Genomic DNA, 19,825 nt, shown 5'->3' on the forward strand with positions numbered 1-19,825 from the left:
TAACACAGTGTCAAAAGAAGGGCCAGAAGTATACAGAATGGTGTCGTCTGCGTAGAGGTGGATCAGAGAATCACCAGCAGCAAGAGCGACATCATTGATGTAAACAGAGAAGAGAGTCGGTCCAAGAATTGAACCCTGTGGCACCCCCATAGAGACTGCCAGAGGCCCGGACAACAGACCCTCCGATTTGACACACTGAACTCGATCAGAGAAGTAGTTGGTGAACCAGGCGAGGCAATCATTAGAGAAACCAAGGCTGTCGAGTCTGCCAATGAGGATGTGGTGATTGACAGAGTCAAAAGCCTTGGCCAGGTCAATGAATACGGCTGCACAGTATTGTTTCCTATCGATGGCGGTTACGATATCGTTTATGACCTTGAGCGTGGCTGGTTGAATGGGGAGCGTTACTGCACAGCTATTTTCAGGTCTCTCCAGAGATGTTCGATCAGGTTCAAGTCCAGGCTCTGGCTGGGCCACTCAAGGACATTCAGAGACTTGTCCCAAAGCCACTACTGCGTTGTCTTGGCTGTGTGCTTTGGGTCATTGTCCTGTTGGAAGGTGAAACCTTCCCCCCCATTTTGAGGTCCTGAGTGCTCTGGAGAAGGTTTTCATTAAGGATCTCTCTGTACTTTGCTCCGTTCAACTTTCCCTCGAACCTGACTAGTCTCCCAGCCCCTGAAAAACATCCCCTCAGCATGATGCTGCCACCACCATGCTTCACCGTAGGGATGGTGCCAGGTTTCCTCCAGATGTGAGTTCAATCTTAGTTTTGTCAGACCAGAGAATATTGTTTCTCATGGTCAGAGTCTTTAGGTGCCTTTTGGCAAACTCCAAACGGGCTGTCATGTGACTTTTATTGAGGAGTGGCTTTCGTCTGGCCACTCAGGTTCTTGGTCAGCTCCCTGACTATGGCCCTTCTCCCCCTATTGCTCAGTTTGGCCGGGCGGCCAGAGCTAGGAAGAGTCGTCATGGTTCCAAACTTCTTCCATTTAAGAATGATGGAGGGTCACTGTGTTCTTGGGGATCTTCAATATTGCAGAATCATTTTGGTACCCTTCCCCAGATCTGTGCCTTGACGCAATGCTGTTTCGGAGCTCTACGGACAATACCTTTTAACCTCATGGTTTAGTTCTTGCTCTGACATGCACTGTTAACTGTGGGACCTTATATAGACAATTTATTTTTTATTTAGTTAGGCATGTCAGTTAAGAACAAATTCTTATTTACAATGACGGCTAAACCCAAACCCGGACGTGCGCCGCCCTATGGGACTCCTAATCACGGCCGGTTGTGATACTGCCTGGAATTAAACCAGGGTCTGTAGTGATGCCTCTATCACAGAGATGCAGTGCCTTAGACCACTGCGCCACTCGGGAGCCCAAATCATGTCCAATCAATTGAATTTACCACAGGTGGACTTCAATTAAGTTGTAGTATTTATCTCATGGATAATCAATGGAAACAGTATTCACCTGAGCTCAATTTTGAGTCTCATAGCAAAGGGTCTAAATACTTATGTGAATGAGGTATTTCCGTTTTTTTATTTTTAATACATTTTCAAAAATGTCTAAATACCTGTTTTTAGAATAAGCCTGTAACATAACAAAATGTGGGGAAAGTCAATGGGTCTGAATACTTTCCGAAGGCACTGTACTAAAGCAACTGTGCTGCATATCTGGTCAGTATGGGTACTATAATTTTATAGTTTTACCCCCAGAGCAGTGTGGGTACTGAAGTTCTGTAGTCTGGTCCACAGGGCAGTATGGGTATTGTGGTTCAGTAGTCTGGCCTCAGGGTAGTATGGATACTCTCATAATTATGCTAAGGTTCTATTTGACAAGTCTGACAAACTGCCAACAGATGTAATCCAATTAAACGTATGCCCTAATGTGTGTGTCTCTGTGTGTGTGTGTGTGTGTCTCTGGGAATGTCTTTGTGTGTGCAGGACATCAACGCCCACGCATGTGTGACAGGGAAGCCCATCAGCCAGGGCGGTATCCACGGTCGTATCTCAGCCACCGGTCGCGGAGTGTTCCACGGCATTGAGAACTTCATCAACGAGGCTTCCTACATGAGCATGCTGGGCCTGACCCCCGGCTTCCAGGACAAGACCTTCATCATCCAGGTACACACACTGACACACACACACATACGTGCACACATATGCACACTACACGCACATACTTTATTTTGATGACAAACCCACCACTGTGGTGCATGGCCAAAGAGCTCTATTCATGTCATCTGACCATAGGACCGGCTCCAACTCAAGTGCCAATGCCGTTTAGCAAACTCCAAGTATTTACATTTGCTGGATTACATGAAAATGGAGGTCTTTGGCCACGCACGCCCGTGGTGGGTTTGGCGTCTAAATAAGGTTGCATATGCAGAAAACAACCCCATACCGACACTCTTAGAATTAGTGACTCGAGGAACTCTGGAGATCCTCAAGGAACCCCTGTTCCTCATGGAACCATTGTTAGTCAGTGGTTCATATTTGCACCTTGGGTTTGTTGAGGGGTTCTTGGAGGAATCTTGAATGGTTTGAGGTAGCAATGGGTTCTAGAAGGAACCCTGGAGTGAAGGCATGGCTTAGTAGGGGTTTGGCTTTTTTTTGACCACCCTCTAGAGTAAATGTATTTCCGGTAATCTGTTCTGTTGTCTTGTCATCTAGATGTTAAGGTTGAACACTGACAGTTTAGTAGCTTCAATGAGCTAACAGAGGTGTATGAGTTCGTCAAAATCCCACATTTGGAATAGTTGCCACTTTATTACTATGTAATCAGCAATATTATTAATATTGTAGTAGAATATGTATAAATATTCAAGGAACGTTTTAGGTAGCAGTGTACAAACTTAACACGATCTACAGGAATTGTATTTACGCTAACAGGTGTCCAGAAATAACTACATGAAAGCCACCAATCTCATAGGCTGCCACCTCCTATATTATTAAAAAGGTTCAAAATGTAACCCCTTCCATCCAAAAATGATTCCAGTCTGAACCTTTGTGCAGGGGTGAAGACCTTTTCAGACTATATACAGTGTGTGCAAATGAAGTAAGGAGGTAAGGCAATAATTAGGCCAATAGTAGCGAAGTAATTACAATTTAGCAAATTAACACTGGAGTGATAGATGTACAGATGATGATGTGCAAGTAGAAAAACTGGTGAGCAAAAAAAGTAAATAAAAACAATATGGGGATGAGGTAGGTAGTTGGATGGGCTGTGTACAGCTGCAGTGATCAGTAAGCTGCTCAGATAGCTGATTGTTAAAGTTTGTGAGGGAGATATAAGTTCTAACTTCAGCAATTTTTGCAATTTGTTCCAGTTATTGGCAGCAGAGAACTGGAAGGACATGCGGCCAAAGCCGGTGTTGACTTTGGGGATAACCAGTGAGATGTACCTGCTGGAGTGTGTGCTATGAGTGGGTGTTATGGTGATCAGTGAGTTGAGATAAGGCGGAGCTTTACCTAGCAAAGACTTATAGTTGACCTGGAGCCAGTGGGTTTGGCGACAAATGTAGCGAGGGCCAGCCGACGAGAGCATACAGGTCGCAGTGGTGGGTAGTATATGGGGCTTTGGAGACAAAATGGATGGCACTGCGATAGACTGCATCCAGTTTGCTGAGTAGAGTGAAGGAGGCTATTTTGTAAATTACATCGCTGAAGTCAAGAATTGGTCGGCTAGTCAGTTTTACGAGGGTATGTTTGGCAGCGTGAGTGAAGGAGGGTTTGTTGCGAAATAGGAAGCCGATTTCTAGATTTCATTTTGGATTGGAGATGTTTAATGTGAGTCTGGAAGGAGAGTTTACATGTCTAGCCCGACACCTAGGTATTTGTAGTTGTCCACATATTCTAGGTCAGAACCGTCCAGAGTAGTGATGCTGGCGGGTGCAGGCAGCAATCGGTTGAAGAGCATGCATTTAGTTTTACTAGCGTTTAAGAGCAGTTGGAGGCCACGGAAGGAGTGTTGTATGGCATTGAAGCTCGTTTGGAGGTTTGTTAACACAGTGTCCAAAGAAGGGCCAGATGTTTACAGAATGGTGTCGTCTGCGTAAAGGTGGATCAAGGAATCACCCGCAGCAAGAGCGACATCATTTGATATATACAGAGAAAAGAGTCGGCCTGAGAATTGAACCCTGTGGCACCCCCATAAAGACTGCCAAAGGTCCGGACAACAGGCCCTCCGATTTGACACACTGAACGCTATCTGAGAAGTAGTTAGTGAACCAGGCGAGGCAGTCATTTGAGAAACCAAGGCTGTTGAGTCTGCCGATAAGTATACAGTGATTGATTGACAGAGTCGAAAGCCTTGGCCAGGTCGATGAAGTCGGCTGCACAGTACTGTCTTTTATCGAAGGCGGTTATGATATCGTTTAGTACCTTGAGCGTGGCTGAGGTGCACCGTTGACCAGCTCGGAAACCGGGTTGCACAGCGGAGAAGGTACGGTGGGATTTGAAATGGTCAGTGATCTGTTTGTCAACTTGGCTATCAAAGACTTTAGAAAGGCAGAGCAGGGTGGATATAGGTCTGTAACAGTTTGGGTCTAGAGTGTCACCCCCTTTGAAGAGGGGGATGACCGTGTCAGCTTTCCAATCTTTAGGAATCTCGGACGATACGAAAGAGAGGTTGAACAGACTAGTAATTGGGGTTGCAGCAATGCGGCGGATCATTTTAGAAAGAGAGGGTCCAGATTGTCTAGCACAGCTGATTTGTACGGGTCCGGGTTTTGCAGCTCTTTCAGAACATCTGTTATCTGGATTTGGGTGAAGAAGAAGCTGGGAGGCTTGGGCAAGTAGCTACGGGGGATGCGGAGCTGTTGGCCGGAGTTGGGGTAGCCAGGTGGAAAGCATGGCCAGCCGTAGAGAAATACTTATTGAAATTCTTGATTATCATGGATTTATCAGTGGTGACAGTGTTTCCTAGCCTCAGTGCAGTGGGCAGCTAGGAGGAGGTGCTCTTATTCTCCATGGACTTTACAGTGTCCCAGAACTTTTTGGAGATAGAGCTACAGGATGCAAATTTCTGTTTGAAAAGGCTAGCATTTGCTTTCCTAGCTGACTGTGAATTGGTTTCTGACTTCCCTGAAAAGTTGCATATCACGGGGACTATTCGATGCTCGTGCAGTATGCCACAGGATGTAAACACAGGATTTAAACTGTATCACTCAGCATTTTGTGGCAGGGCAGGCACTTTGCTGATTCTTGATGTTTAGTTGTAGAACTGTTTATCTGTTTTACTGTTGTACTTAAATGATTTCTTTTAACATACATTCGTTAAAAGACTTGATTATACACTACCGTTCAAAAGTTTGGGGTCAGTTAGAAATGTCCCTGTTTTTGAAAGAAAAGCACATTTTCTCTCCATTAAAATATCATCAAATTGATCAGAAATACAGTGTAGACGTTGTAAATGTTGTAAATGACTATTGAAGCTTGAAACGGCAGATCTTTTATGGAATATCTACATAGGCGTACAGAGGCCCATTATCAGCAACCATCACTCCTGTGTTCCAATGGCACGTTGTGTTAGCTAATCCAAGTTTAGCATTTTTTTAAATTTAATTTAACCTTTATTTAAAAGGCTAATTGATCGTCAGAATACCCTTTTGCAATTGTTAGCACAGCTGAAAACGGTTGTGCTGATTAAAGATACAACTGGCCTTCTTTAGACTAGTTGAGCATCTGGAGCATGGTTTGATTACAGACTCAAAATGACCAGAAACAAAGAACTTAATTCTGAAACTCGTCAGTCTATTCTTGTTCTGAGAAATGAAGGCTATTCCAAGTGAGTTACTGCCAAGAATCTGAAGATCTCGTACAACGTTGTGTGCTACTCCCTTCACAGAACAGCGCAAACTGGCTCTAACCAGAATAGAGGGAGGCGTGGGAGGCCCCAGTGCACAACTGAGCAAGAGGACAGGTACATTAGGGTATAGTTTGAGAAACAGACGCCTCACATATCCTCAACTGGCAGCTTCATTAAATAGTACCCGCAAAACACCAGTCTCACCATCAACAGTGAAAAGGCGACTCCGGGATGCTGGCCTTCTAGACAGTTGCAAAGAAAAAGCCATATCTCAGACTGGCCAATAAAAAGAAAAGATTAAGATGGGGAAAAGAACACAGACACTGGACAGAGGAAGATTGGAAAAAAAGTGTTATGGACAGACAAATCTAAGTTTGAGGTGTTCGGATCAAAAAGAACATTCGTGAGACGTAGAAAATATTGAAAGATGCTGGAGGAGTGCTTGACGCCATCTGTCAAGCATGGTGGAGGCATTGTGATGGTCTGGGGGTGCTTTGGTAGTGGTAAAAGGGGAGATTTGTACAGGTTAAAAGGGATCTTGAAGAAGGAAGGCTATCACTACATTTTGCAACGCCATGCCATACCCTGTGGATGGACCTTAATTGGAGCCAATTTTCTCCTACACAAGACAATGACCCAAAGCACAGCTCCAAACTATGCAATAACTATTTAGGGAAGAAGCGGTCAGCTGGTATTCTGTCTATAATTGAGTGGCCAGCAGAGTCGCCGGATCTCAACCCTATTGAGCAGTTCTGGGACCAGCTTGACCGTATGGTACGTAATAAGTGCCCATCAAGCCAATCCAATTTGTGCAAGGTGCTTCAGGAAGTATGTGGTGAAATCTCTTCAGATTACCTCAACAAATTGACAACTAGAATGCCAAAGGTCTACATGGCTGTAATTGCTGCAAATGGAGGACTCTTCGATGAAAGCAAAGTTTGAATGACAATTATTATTTCAATTAAAAATCATTATTTATAACCATGTCAACATCTCTTGACTATATTTCCTATTCAACTCATTTCATGTATGTTTTCATGGAAAACAAGGATATTTTTAAGTGTCCCCAAGCTTTTGAACAGTAGTGTATACAGTACCAGTCAAACGTTTGGAAACACCTACTCATTCCAGGGTTTTTCTTTATTTTTACTATTTTCTACATTGTAGAATAATAGTGTAGACATAAACTACGAAATAACACATATAGAATCACGAAGTAACCAAATAAGTGTAACACAAATAAAAATTGATTTGAGATTCATCAAAGAAGCTACCCTTTGCCTTGATGACAGGCACACTCTTGGCATTCTCTCAACCAGCTTCATGAGGTAGTCACCTGGAATGCATTTCCATTAACAGGTGTGCCTTGTTAAAACACATTTGTGTGTGTGTGTGTGTGTATATACACTGCTCCAAAAAATAAAGGGAACACTTAAACAACACAATGTAACACAAGTCAATCACACTTCTGTGTAATCAAACTGTCCACTTAGGAAGCAACACTGATTGACAATAAATTTCACATGCTGTTGTGCAAATGGAATAGACAAAAGGTGGAAATTATAGGCAATTAGCAAGACACCCCCAATAAAGGAATGGTTCAGCAGGTGGTGACCACAGACCACTTCTCAGTTCCTATGCTTCCTGGCTGATGTTTTGGTCACTTTTGAATGCTGGCGGTGCTTTCACTCTAGTGGTAGCATGAAACGGAGTCTACAACCCACACAAGTGGCTCAGGTAGTGCAGTTCATCCAGGATGGCACATCAATGCGAGCTGTGGCAAAAAGGTTTGCTGTGTCTGTCAGCGTAGTGTCCAGAGCATGGAGGCGCTACCAGGAGACAGGCCAGTACATCAGGAGACGTGGAGGAGTCGGCGTATAGATCGATGTTATTCTCTGAGGCTGCCCGGAACATTTCCCAGTCCGCGTGATCAAAACAATTTTGAAGCGTGGATTATGATTGGTCAGACCAGCGTTGTTTGGTTCTCGTCACAGGTGCATCCTATGAGTTTCTGCCTGTAAGATGGTAGGAGCAAGATGGAGTCATGGTCGGATTTGCCGAAGGGAGGGCCTTGTATGCATCGCGGATGTTAGAGTAGCAGTGATCGAGTGTATTGCCCGCACGAGTGCTGCAATCAATATGCTGATAGAATTTAGGTAGCCTTGTTCTCAAATTAGCTTCGTTAAAATCCCCAGCTACAATAAATGCATTCTCAGGATATATGGTTTCCAGTTTACATAGAGTCCAGTGAAGTTCCTTAACCTTTCAGTGATACCCATCCGGGAGCATCCTCATCAAAAAAGCTGACTAGCATAGCCTAGCCTAACGGGACAGGGATATCATATAATATAATTTTCATGAAATCACAAGTCCAATACAGCAAATGAAAGATAAACATCTTGTGAATCCAACCATCATTTCCGATTTTTAAAATGTTTTACAGCGAAAACACTATGTATTTATATTAGCTAACCACAATAGCCAAAGACTCAAAGAAGCATACACCCCGCCCTTCTTCTTCCCAGAGAGGTGTTTATCTCTTTCGGAGCGACACTTAAAGATGCCCGGACCTGACTGTACACACACACACACACACACACACGCAGACACACACACACACACACACACACACACACACATGCAGACACACACACACACACACACACTTGCAGGCCCCATGGCCTTGTCCTCCTTCCTGGAAGCCTGTCTATAATTATCACTATTTCCCTGTAATGAGCTGCGGAGGGTGTACGACAAGGTATGTGTTTGTGTGTAGGTCACTCAGTGTAAAGGTGAATGTACCACAGGTTAAGTTAGGATGAAAGTTAATGGCAACAGCAGTAGAGATCTGTTGATATACTCGCATCTCGCCTTGGTGCCTGATGTACAGACTGACTGACTAAACAGAGAGAGGTTGCAGGTGAGGAATGTCTGTTTGTGTGTAGTGGTTGCAGGGAGAGGGGTGAGGTGGAGAGAGCTCACCCTGTGCCCTGCCGATCTGGTGTGTGTGTGTTTAGGGTTAATCGCCGTGTGATTCGATTTTCTTGGAGATTTAGTGAGTACGCAGATCAGTGATGTCATCACGTATCTAGCAGATGACAGAGAGAGTTGAGGAAAGGAGTGGTCAGATTTACGCTGCAATACAGGAGCGGATAACGGAGAGAGACGGAAGTGAGGATAACGGAGAGTTAGACGGAGGAAAGGAGCTGATCTCTGAGTATTTATAGACGTCGGCCACTGCTGCTGTGGACACGCCCCTCAACTACAATATCTGTTGTGCAGGGCTTATAGCATCGTTATATACTCATCATAGTTAAAGCCATATTTCCCAGTTGTACCAGGTTTGGATAATATTTGATATTGCCTGGTTTCAGTCCTCTCTCTCTGCTTATTTGCCGTTTCAGTTTATTAGCTAGTAATCTGTGGCTGTGGCTTCTGCAGTGACAGAGGGGGGCCACATGGGGGCGCTAGTGTCATGTGTTTGTAGTGGAGCTGAGATCAGGCCTGGTCGGGTGTTTCTGCGCAGGTGGTGGTAGTGATGACGACATAATAATAATGATCTCTCTCCCTTTCTGTCTTCATTAGGGCTTTGGTAATGTGGGTCTCCACTCCATGCGGTACCTCCACAGGTACGGTGCTAAGTGTGTGGGCATCGCTGAGTTTGACGGCAGCATCTACAACCCAGAGGGCATTGACCCCAAGCAGCTGGAGGACTACAAACTGGTAAAAATACTCTCTTACTCTCCTGCATTCTCCCTCTCTTCTTCTTTCCGTCTACCTCCCTTCCTCTCTCTTCCTCCCTCTCTTGCTCTGAATATGAGCTGGCCAAGAAAGGCTTCCTCTCTCTCTCTCTCTCTCTCTCTCTCTCGTACTTACCTGTGTCTGTACATGTCTGTGCGCAGCAACACGGTACGATCGTAGGTTTCCCCGGGGCTCAGCCGTACGAGGGCAGCCTCCTGGAAGCTCCGTGTCACATCCTGATCCCTGCCGCCAGCGAGAAGCAGCTCACACGCAACAATGCCCACAGAATCAAGGCCAAGGTACTACATTACAGACCACACCCCTATCTAAACTACACAATGCACAATACCCTATTTTCATCAAGTTTCAACTACACTACCCACAGTCCTCTGCTCTAGCCAGTGTTGTTGTTTGTTCTAGATCATTGCTGAGGGAGCCAACGGCCCAACCACACCCGACGCTGACAAGATCTTCCTAGAGAACAAAGTCATGGTCATCCCTGTAAGAACACACACACACACACACACACACACACTAACCGACATGAATAAAACACACATTTGCATGTTAAGGCCGTCATGCACACATTCAGTGTCTGCAGTTCTCTCATTAACCAATCAAGAAGCTGAAGACTCACTCAACAATCCCAGACAGAGACATTTATCTGTTTACCCTCCTGTGTGTGTTTCTCCATCCCCCAGGACATGTACCTGAACGCCGGTGGTGTGACAGTGTCCTACTTTGAGTGGCTCAAGAACCTGAACCATGTCAGCTATGGACGTCTCACCTTCAAATACGAGAGAGACTCCAACTACCATCTCCTCAGTAAGTCCTGACCTCTTACCTCTGACCCACAACCTCTCACCTTCCAATACAAGAGAGATTCCCACTACCACCTATATATCTTTTTTATTTATTTAACTTGGCAACTCAGTTAAAAACAAATTCTTATTTACAATGACGGCCTAGGAACAGTGGGTTAACTGCTTTGCTCATGGGCAGAATGACATATGTTTACCTTGTCAGCTCGGGGATTCGATCTAGCAACCTTTCGGTTACTTGCCCAACACTCTAACCACTAGTCTACCTGCCACCCCGATATATAGTACATCCTGACTCCTGACACTTGTTAAATCAAACTTTATTAGAATTGCGTTTCAAAAATCTTGATACATTTTAGAGCACATATTTTGAAACAAAATAAAACACATATTGCTGGGGAAATTCCCAGGGACCACCACCTTTTTGCTTTAAGTGCCTTTATCATTGGCAAAGTGCTAAACTATAACCAAAGCAAGATAATGATGATTGTGAGCACTTATGAATGCATTTTTCATACAAGCTCAATAAAAAACACAAACATTAAAAGGTAGAAGATACAACATTAAAATAATAAGGTAAGAGGAACAGCAGGATTTAGCATAATTGTTCATCAAATTATACATCCTGTAAAATAATGTTTCTCTTCTGATCTGCCCTGGAATGTTCAGTGCTACTCCTTACCTCCTCCCACCTCTTCCTTTATTTCCTTCTTTATGTCTTCCTCTTTTATGTCCTCGCTCTCTCTTTCCCTCTGCTCTCCTCTTTCCTCAATGTCTAGCTCTGCCATTTTCTCCTCGACATGCTCTGTCGTCTTGACGCTCTTGACACTCTGTCTCACTCTCTCGCGCAGGACTGGGAAATCATTTGGGAATATCTTTAACTTATCACTATTACCCTGCACCATGATTTTCCCAGTTTCATACACATTTATAGTGCCTGCCTTCGTTTTCAGTTGTTTGCCATCTTGAATTTTTCCCCACTGTTTTCCCTCAGGATAGTGTTTCAGTAGTTCCTCTTCCCATGCAGAACAATTTGTTGTGTAGAAAATGAGGTCGCACGGAGCCTTTTTTTTTTCATCACGATATAAAGTCTCTGTATTTTTCTCCAAAACCATTTTTTTATATATTTTCTTATCTATCTGCTCAGGGTAGGGGATGAGGGGGGGCAGATTGTTCAGTTGTTCTCCCTCTGCCATTTCTCGACGTGGCAACTAGATTTCCTTTGATTGTTTGTTTACTACCACCTGTAATAAAGAGGAATGTTCATGTATTTATTATCTAGGTCACTCATTAACAACATATTCTCTTTAAAAAATAGCCCAGGTTAAATATTAGGAGCAGGGCCCTGTATTTCCTTGACTAATGTTGGAGGTCTTTAATCTGTACTCACTCTGGAGCTGTGTGTCCGCTTTCTGATCTCGCCTCTCTGTCTGTAGAAGATCTGTGTTCGTTCAGTTCTGTAGCCTTTTCCTCTTCCTTTAACAACCTCGGTGTAGCAGGAAATACATTACTGTGTCCACTCTTGGAAATTGTCTGCAAGGACAACTGAAAAGATGACCGCGAAAGAAGTGGAACTGGTGATATTTCCGCTGGTCACCCCTGTATATACAGTAGGTTAATTTAAGGTGACGTGTCAGATAGAAAGATACGCCTTTCTGACATTGAGGTCTCGACTGAATGAAAACGATACTAATCTGAATTATGTGAGTGAACCCAGATGAAACTTCAGGGATGAATGTTGATCGACTGGATATACTTGAAAAGACCACGGTAATCAATGATCAGGTTGCATTGCTACATTGCCATCTAACTATTTCTTTCTCTCTCTCCCCACTCTCTTCCTCTCTGTCAGTGTCCGTTCAGGAGAGTTTGGAGAGGAAGTTTGGAAAGCAGGGAGGACCAATCCCCATTGTCCCCACCGCTGACTTCCAGGCCAGAGTCGCTGTGAGCACACCACACACACACACACACACATACACACACACAAATTATGGAAATGATGTAGTGTGTTGGCAGTTTGATAACACAAATTTCCTTCCTCTCTCCACTCCAGGGTGCCTCTGAGAAGGACATTGTTCACTCTGGGCTGGCCTACACCATGGAGAGATCTGCCAGGGTAAGAGTGTGAGCGTGCGTACACGTGTGTGTGCGTGCGTGTGTGTTTGTGAGGTTAGTGCCGATGAGTCAGATCCTAGAATTAAATCAGATGTTCTCTGAGACAGACTGTGATAATGACAATGTCCCCGCCCTGGCCCGGGGCACCTCTCAATCACACCACCATGTGTCTGTGTATGTTTGTGTCAGTGTGTGTGACTGCTTTTGCCAGTGTAACTGGTATCTAACTAGTGTTTGTGTGTTTTGTCCCCCTGCAGCAAATCATGCGTACGGCCAGTAAGTACAACCTGGGTCTGGACCTGCGGACGGCTGCGTACGTCAACGCCATCGAGAAGGTGTTCAAGGTCTACAACGAGGCCGGCATCACCGTCACATAATCACCCTATCAAAGTCAGACCCCTCCCATACTGCCCTGATATTTGTTCCACCGCTTCCACATCGCCCAATCAGCCTTTAGAACATTTGAGCTTTTACATTAGAGATCCCCACCTCCCTTTCGTATGCACGCACGCACACACACACACATGCATACACACACACTGACACTGTGTTCTGTGTCCCATGACCTCGCCATATCTCAGTATCATGACGGTAACTCTGTATATCTGTATCGTTTTGTTTCAGTATTGTCGTTCAGTTATTATTTGTGTATTTTGAAAGCAGCAGGTTGTAGCAGGAAGCTAGCAATGCTGAGAGAGATTTAAGACGACCCCCCCCCCATTACTATCTGAGTTCAATGTCTGTCTTTTTGTCTTGTTTGACCCTGGTGTTGCCATGGTTTCAGACCACAGCACTGGAGATGCCTTAGCTCTGATGGAGCTCTGTACTGAAGAGACGCACATACACCACTATACTGTACTTAAAAAAAGGAAATAGATTTCATGTTAACTTTAGACTTATACTTTATTTTAAAAAAGGGAAATGGTTTAAAACTTTATAACACGGAAAGTTGATATCATATGTGTTCCTCCCAGAGGATACGGGTCAGAGGTCAAGGCCCATATCCACAAAGCATCTCAGAAAAGGTCCTAGGAATTCAGTTAGAACCTGTTTTAAGACACAATAAAACTCCCAGCTCAGAGTAGGTTTTAGGATGATGTTAAGACACTGCTCAGATGGGCCTCCCGAGTGGCGCAGCGGTCTAAGGCACTGCTTGGGGCGTCACTAAAGACCTGGGTTCGATCCCAGGCTGTGTCACAACCGGTCGTGACCGGGAGTCCCATAGGGCGGCGCACAATTGGCCCAGCGTTGTCTGTGTGAGGGGAGGGCTTGGCCGGGGGGGGGGCTTTGATTGGCTCATCGTGCTCGACTCCTTGTGGTGGGCCGGGTGCTTGTTGAACAGTGTTTCCTCCGACACAGTGGTTAAGCGGGTGGGTGTTAAGAGTCTGGTTTGGTAGGTCATGTTTCAGACTCGACCTTCGCACTCTCCTGAGTCCATTGGGGAGTTGCAGCGATTATTTTGACAATATTACCGTTATAGCAACACACACATTGTTACTCCCGTTTAACAACTCTAAATCGTTTTGGCACAGTAGGCATCACGTCACTTGCCGATAATGTTTGTAATTTTCATTGAACACAATCAAAGTTTGCATAAGCAAACCTACCTATATCTACAGTTGGGACAATTTATAGGTTTGCCCAATTTAGACATATATTTTAACAATGTGAGGTTGCGTTTCAAATGGATAACTTGATGTAGGTAATTAAATAATCGAAAAGAAAATCTGTTTATTTATTAGCGTAGTGGTTATAAATATTTAGGCAAATCATGTGAAATAGGACTTGTGAAATCGTTGTCAAAAGGGCAAGAGATACTGTTGCATGTAGGGCTAGATCATTTATGGATTGATGAAATATCAATATTCTTTTAAAAACTCAAAAGCAAAAACAATCCACTGACTGGCTGCATTTTTCTATTATCAAGACACCTGCTGGTAACTTAACTGGTTAGGACAGCTCATGAGGTGTCCTGATTATCTGTCAACTAGGTGGGACTCTTATGACTAAAGAGGCTTCATGCTTAGCTTTTACTTTCACTCATAATAGTAGGAGTGAAATATTATCTATTCTAAGCACTTATGACCAATTTTCAACTCTGAGACGCTTTGTTGATACGGGCTCAGGGTTAGAGGTCAGGGGTCATGGTTAGCGTTCTGTGCTGAGGAACACTGGGTTCTACTGTGTTTGGTTTAGTAAAGTTCTACACCCTTCTCCACTACATCCGTCCCCCCACGAGCCCCCCAACCTTCCCTGCCTACTGCTCCGGTCTTGTCCAATCTGACCCTCCTCCAAACCCCCCGCCCTGAGCGAGAGTCAAGCTACTCAATGGAACAAACGTTCTCCTTTTACTTCTCCAATAACCCGTTCAAGCCCGCAAATGGAAATTGCTTTGGGAAATGTGTATTTCCTTTTTTTTGTTGAAAACCAATAAAATGATGACAAAAACACAAGTGCGACTTGACTGTGATGTATAAGCGCAGTACGTGAGGTACAGACAGAGACTAGTGCTGAAAGATAGGTGTTTTATTCATGTTTATTCATGTCCTATTTACTTTATACAGATCTCAGTTACAGTACAGAGATGGGGTTGGTTGAGGGGAAGGAAGGTTTGTGGTTGAGGTATCCAGAGAACTCTTCAGGGGTGAGTGGAGACATGGTATAGTCCAGGTCGGGGGATTATTTCAGAAGGCCCTTTCCGAAAGACTTGGCTTTGTCTACAGCACTGTCCTTGGCTGCATTGGCTGCTACCCCTTTTACTGCATCAGTCACCAATTCACCAATACCTGTAGAAACAACCACATCATCAGACACCATTTCAACAATGCGTACAAAGACATCGGACTCCCAACACAATCATTATAAATCTTACACCTGGGTCGCATTCAGGAGGCTGTAACATACTGAACGTTGTAGATAGAAATTCCACGAATAGAGTTGACATTGTGGGTGTGTGTCTACATCAGGGGTGTCAAACCAATTTTGCTCCGTGTGCCGGATTCTGTCTTCAACGAGATCTGGAGCGTCACACTGAAAATGAGTTATATTTCCTCGCCATCAAACTTAGAAAAAACTTGTCCCTCTATCGATTGTTTTTGGAATTTTCGATACTGTAGCTTTAATTTCTGTGATTATTAGCGAGCTGGACACATTCAAGAAACTGTACGTGGGTCTATTATAATTTCCACACAGTTTGGATTTGGTTTTAGTTATTTGAAGATACACTGAGTTACTTTCGTTTGACATCCCTGGTCTAGACCCATACAGGTGAGGCTACATGACCGTGTTAGCATTGTAACTCAGAATAGACAGATCACCTTGATCTTTCTTCGGTTCCTTCGTTCCTCCCATCATATCTCCCACCTTCTCCTTCACCACACCAGCTAGACAGAGGGAGAGAGAGAGGGGGCTGTCAAACATGCACCTGTCTCGACATGACGAAACACTGGGTGGAAATTCAATCGTATGTCTCGTTAGGAAGAATGTGTCAGCTGGAACTCATGATGTGATGCCACAGAATCTTTGTTTATTTTTCCCTTTCTGATAGAAATGAGCTCCCACACTTTTAAATCTAGACAAATCCATCTAACTGTACATTTTGAAACATGAGCAGTGCCATAAAGTACAGATCCAAGATGTTTTTTTTTTTTCTTTATTTGGTTTAAGAATGTTGTTGGCTAATCAACTACAGATGCGCTTAAAATGCCAAAGTCCAGATTGAACATTTTGATGGCTGATAACACAACAATGAATACTAAAATCAAAGCAGAACTATATTACTGCATATAAACATCATTTCTGCTGTGTGTTTTTTGGTTTTAAACAATTAATTCTCCACATGAATGTCTCCCATCATTCGACCACGTAAACGAACATTATCAATTTATCTTATCGCTGCTTTTTTCTCACCTGCTTTGTCGATGACCGCATCCACCTGTTTCCCTGACCCTTTCAGAAGATCCATCTCTGCGTGTTCTGTTCTCGGCGGTAGAGTGTGTGAGAACTTTTGGATGTGGGTGTGTGTGTGTGTGCGTGGGTTTATATGAGGTTGGGAGAGATGCTTAGAGGCCACCCCTCCATCACCCACCCCTCAAGTCATACCACACCCTCAGGGTGCGAGACGCATTTGTTGTTGGTGTCCATATGAAAACTTGTTGTCAGTGGAAACGCCCAGCAGCGGAACTGTAAATACCGTAGGCGGGATAGGCCTCCTAACTTTATTAGGATCCTCAAACATTGTTTGAACTGAGGACCCAAAAATTATAAAGGATATACAGATACTTGGGAGTCACACAGGCACACACATACACACACAATCCTTATTCACTTCATAGATATCCATAATGTGAAGATGCACATGATACATTATTAAATGCAAATAATACATATATAATTCATTTATTTGATATTAAGATGCATGGGAAACAGGAAATAGTGGATGTGATGTCCTGGGAGGTTACCAGACCTTTTGACTGACCGTCTATACAGCTCAGCTATAAAAACAGACACAACGATACATGGGCCAAGGCAAAACCAGCATAGAACGCACTCCGTACCAGGACAGTTCTCTCACAGATTGTTTCTCTGTGTTTGTGTGGATTCCTTAGGGGTGTTGGCTGTACGTATGTATGTGTGTGAGAGTGTGAGAAAGTGACACCTACCGCGCCTAGGTGTGGCTCCTCTCCATTCCATCTCTGGCAAGACACTCCTCTGTTTTAATGTCTTCTGGCGCAGGATCTAAGTGTGTGTGGAGCAGTTAAGGACTTGTCTGTGAATGGAAGATTTGGCTGGTTACATGTCATCCTGAAAGATCATTCATTAAAACACTAATGGCTCTATTCAAACCGTATCGCTTAAGTTCAGCGTTACCAGTGGTGGAAAAAGTACCCAATTGTCATACTTGAGTAAAAGTAAGGATACCTTAATAGAAAATGATTCAAGTAAAATGGAAAGTCAACCAGTAAAATTCTACTTGATTAAAAGTCTAAGAATTTGCTTTTAAATATACTTAAGTATCAAAAGTAAATGTAATTCATAAAATATACTTAGGTATCAAAAGTTAAAGAATAAATCATTTATTCATTCTTTATATTATATGAAGCAAACCATGCGACATGATTTTCTTGTTTTGAACATTTACAGATAGCCAGTGGCACACTCCAACGCACATATAAATGACAGACGAAGCAGATCAGAGGCGGTAGGGATGACCAGGGATGTTCTCTTGAGAAGTGCATGAATTGGAGGACCCTTTTCCTGTCCTGCTAAGCATTTGAAATGTAACAAGTGCTTTTGGGTGTCAGGGAAAATGTATGGAGTAAAAAGTACATTTATTTTCTTTAGGAATTATTTGATTTTGATGTGATTTAGTAGGATCCCCATTAGCCTACGCCAATGGCGACAGCTTGTGTTACTGGGGTCCGCCAAATAACGGAAAAGACGTTACAGACAAAAAACTTTACAATTTACATACACTACACGTGAATGTTTTTAAATGTATGTGCATCTATCAGTTACACATACATGTCAGTACATACACACAACAAGTAGGTCACATGGGGGAGAGGCGTTGTGCCGCGAGGTGTTGCTTTATTTGTTTTTTGAAACCAGGTTTGCTGTTCACTTACGCTATACGAGATGGAAGGGCGTTCCATGCAATCATGTCTCTGTATAATACAGTTGTCACGCCCTGACCGTAGATTGCTTTGTATGTTTCTAATTTTAGTTTGTTCAGGGTGTGATGTGGGTGGGTATTCTATGTCTGGTGTTTTATGTTGTCCTTGTTTTTTATTTCTATGTGTTTGGCCTGGTATGGTTCTCAATCAGAGGCAGCTGTCTATCGTTGTCTCTGATTGAGAATCATACTTAGGTAGCCTGTTCCCACCTGTGTTTGTGGGCGGTTGTTTTCTGTTTTGTGTGTTCCCCTTACAGGACTGTTCGTTTAGCGTTTTTGTTGTTTTGTCAAGTGTTTCATATTTTAATTAAAATAATGAACACTTACTACGCTGCACCTTGGTCTTCCTCTTCTCCTCTATATGACGATCGTGACAACAGTACGTTTCCTTGAATTTTATTATATATATAATAAATAGTAAATTACAGATACCCCAAAAAACTACTTAAGTACTTTAAAGAATTTTTACTTAAGTACTTTAGACCGCTGAACGTTACAGCGTGATAGAAATTTAAAAGCAATCTTGCCTCGTTGGCGGAGACTGCATCACTGTAAACGCTGCGTATGGTGGCTCAATCTGAAATTACCTTTACATTTATAGTGCGCAATCTGTAACGCTTCAGCGATGCAGACTGAATAGAGCACTAGGACTGGGCTCAATGACACTAGAGGTTCTACGTTGGCTTTGTTTTTTTTCTAGCCTCTCTTAACCAGTTGCGTTGTATGGGTAAAATCACCGGGGAGGCCAAGCCAGCAGCAGAAAACCATATTACAACCTACGGTACCAGTCAAAAGTTTGGACACACCTACTCACCACACTTACAAGGGTTTTTCTTTATTTTTACTATTTTATACATTGTATAATAATAGTGAAGACATCAAAACTATGAAATAACACATATGGAATCGTGTATTAACCAAAAAAGTGTTAAACAAATCAAAATAGATTTTATATTTGAGATTCTTCAAAGTAGCCACACTCTTGGAATTCTCTCAACCAGCTTCATGAGGTAGTCGCCTGGAATACATTTCAATTCATAGGTGTGCCTTGTTAATTTGTGGAAATTCTTTCCTCCTTAATGCGTTTGAGCCAATCAGTTGTGTTGTGACAAGGTAGGGTTGGTATACAGAAGATAGGCCTATTTGGTAAAAGACCAAGTGCATATTATGGCAAGAACAGCTCAAATAAGCAAAGAGAAATGACAGTCCATCATTACTTTAAGACATGAAGATCAGTCAATGCGAAACATTTCAAGAACTTGCAGTCGCAAAAACCATCAAGCGCTCATGAGGACCGCCACAGGAAAGTAAGACCCAGAGTTACCTCTGCTGCAGAGGATAAATTCATGAGAGTTACCAGCCACAGAAATTTCAGCCCAAATAAATGCTTTACAGAGTTTAAGTAAGTAACAGACACAAGTAACAGACACATCTCAACATCAACTGTTCAGAGGAGACTTCGTGAAGCAGGCCTCCATGGTCTAATTGCTGCAAAGAAACCACTTTTAAAGGACACCAATAAGAAGAAGAGACTTGCTTGGGCCAAGAAACACGAGCAATGGGCATTAGACCGGTGGAAATCTGTCCTTTAGTCTGCTGAGTCCAAATTTTAGATCTTTGGTTCCAACCGATGCAGATTAGGAGTAAATGAAAAGCAGATTAAA

General features: G+C 43.3%; 1 protein-coding gene and 1 long non-coding RNA gene across 3 annotated transcripts in view; one reads left to right on the plus strand and one right to left on the minus strand.

Annotated features, from left to right (window-relative positions):
* LOC129829080 (glutamate dehydrogenase, mitochondrial-like) overlaps positions 1 to 14,940 on the plus strand; it is a 35,346-nt gene extending 20,406 nt beyond the window's left edge. For both annotated transcript variants that reach the window (XM_055890561.1, XM_055890560.1), the window contains exons 6-13: positions 1,946 to 2,125; positions 9,396 to 9,533; positions 9,713 to 9,850; positions 9,972 to 10,052; positions 10,253 to 10,376; positions 12,225 to 12,316; positions 12,426 to 12,488; positions 12,745 to 14,940. In XM_055890561.1, the coding sequence (XP_055746536.1) occupies positions 1,946 to 2,125; positions 9,396 to 9,533; positions 9,713 to 9,850; positions 9,972 to 10,052; positions 10,253 to 10,376; positions 12,225 to 12,316; positions 12,426 to 12,488; positions 12,745 to 12,864 (936 nt within the window). In that variant the 3' untranslated portion in view covers positions 12,865 to 14,940. The remainder of the gene's footprint in view (positions 1 to 1,945; positions 2,126 to 9,395; positions 9,534 to 9,712; positions 9,851 to 9,971; positions 10,053 to 10,252; positions 10,377 to 12,224; positions 12,317 to 12,425; positions 12,489 to 12,744) is intronic.
* LOC129829082 (uncharacterized) lies at positions 10,676 to 12,231 on the minus strand. Its single transcript, XR_008755334.1, has 2 exons — positions 11,763 to 12,231; positions 10,676 to 11,616 (listed from the first exon to the last, which is right to left on the minus strand). It is a non-coding gene; the product is annotated as an uncharacterized LOC129829082 (long non-coding RNA).
* Positions 14,941 to 19,825: the final 4,885 nt, after the last annotated feature.

The sequence above is a fragment of the Salvelinus fontinalis genome, chromosome 30 (genome assembly GCF_029448725.1).
Source record: "Salvelinus fontinalis isolate EN_2023a chromosome 30, ASM2944872v1, whole genome shotgun sequence".
NCBI lineage: Eukaryota > Metazoa > Chordata > Actinopteri > Salmoniformes > Salmonidae > Salvelinus > Salvelinus fontinalis.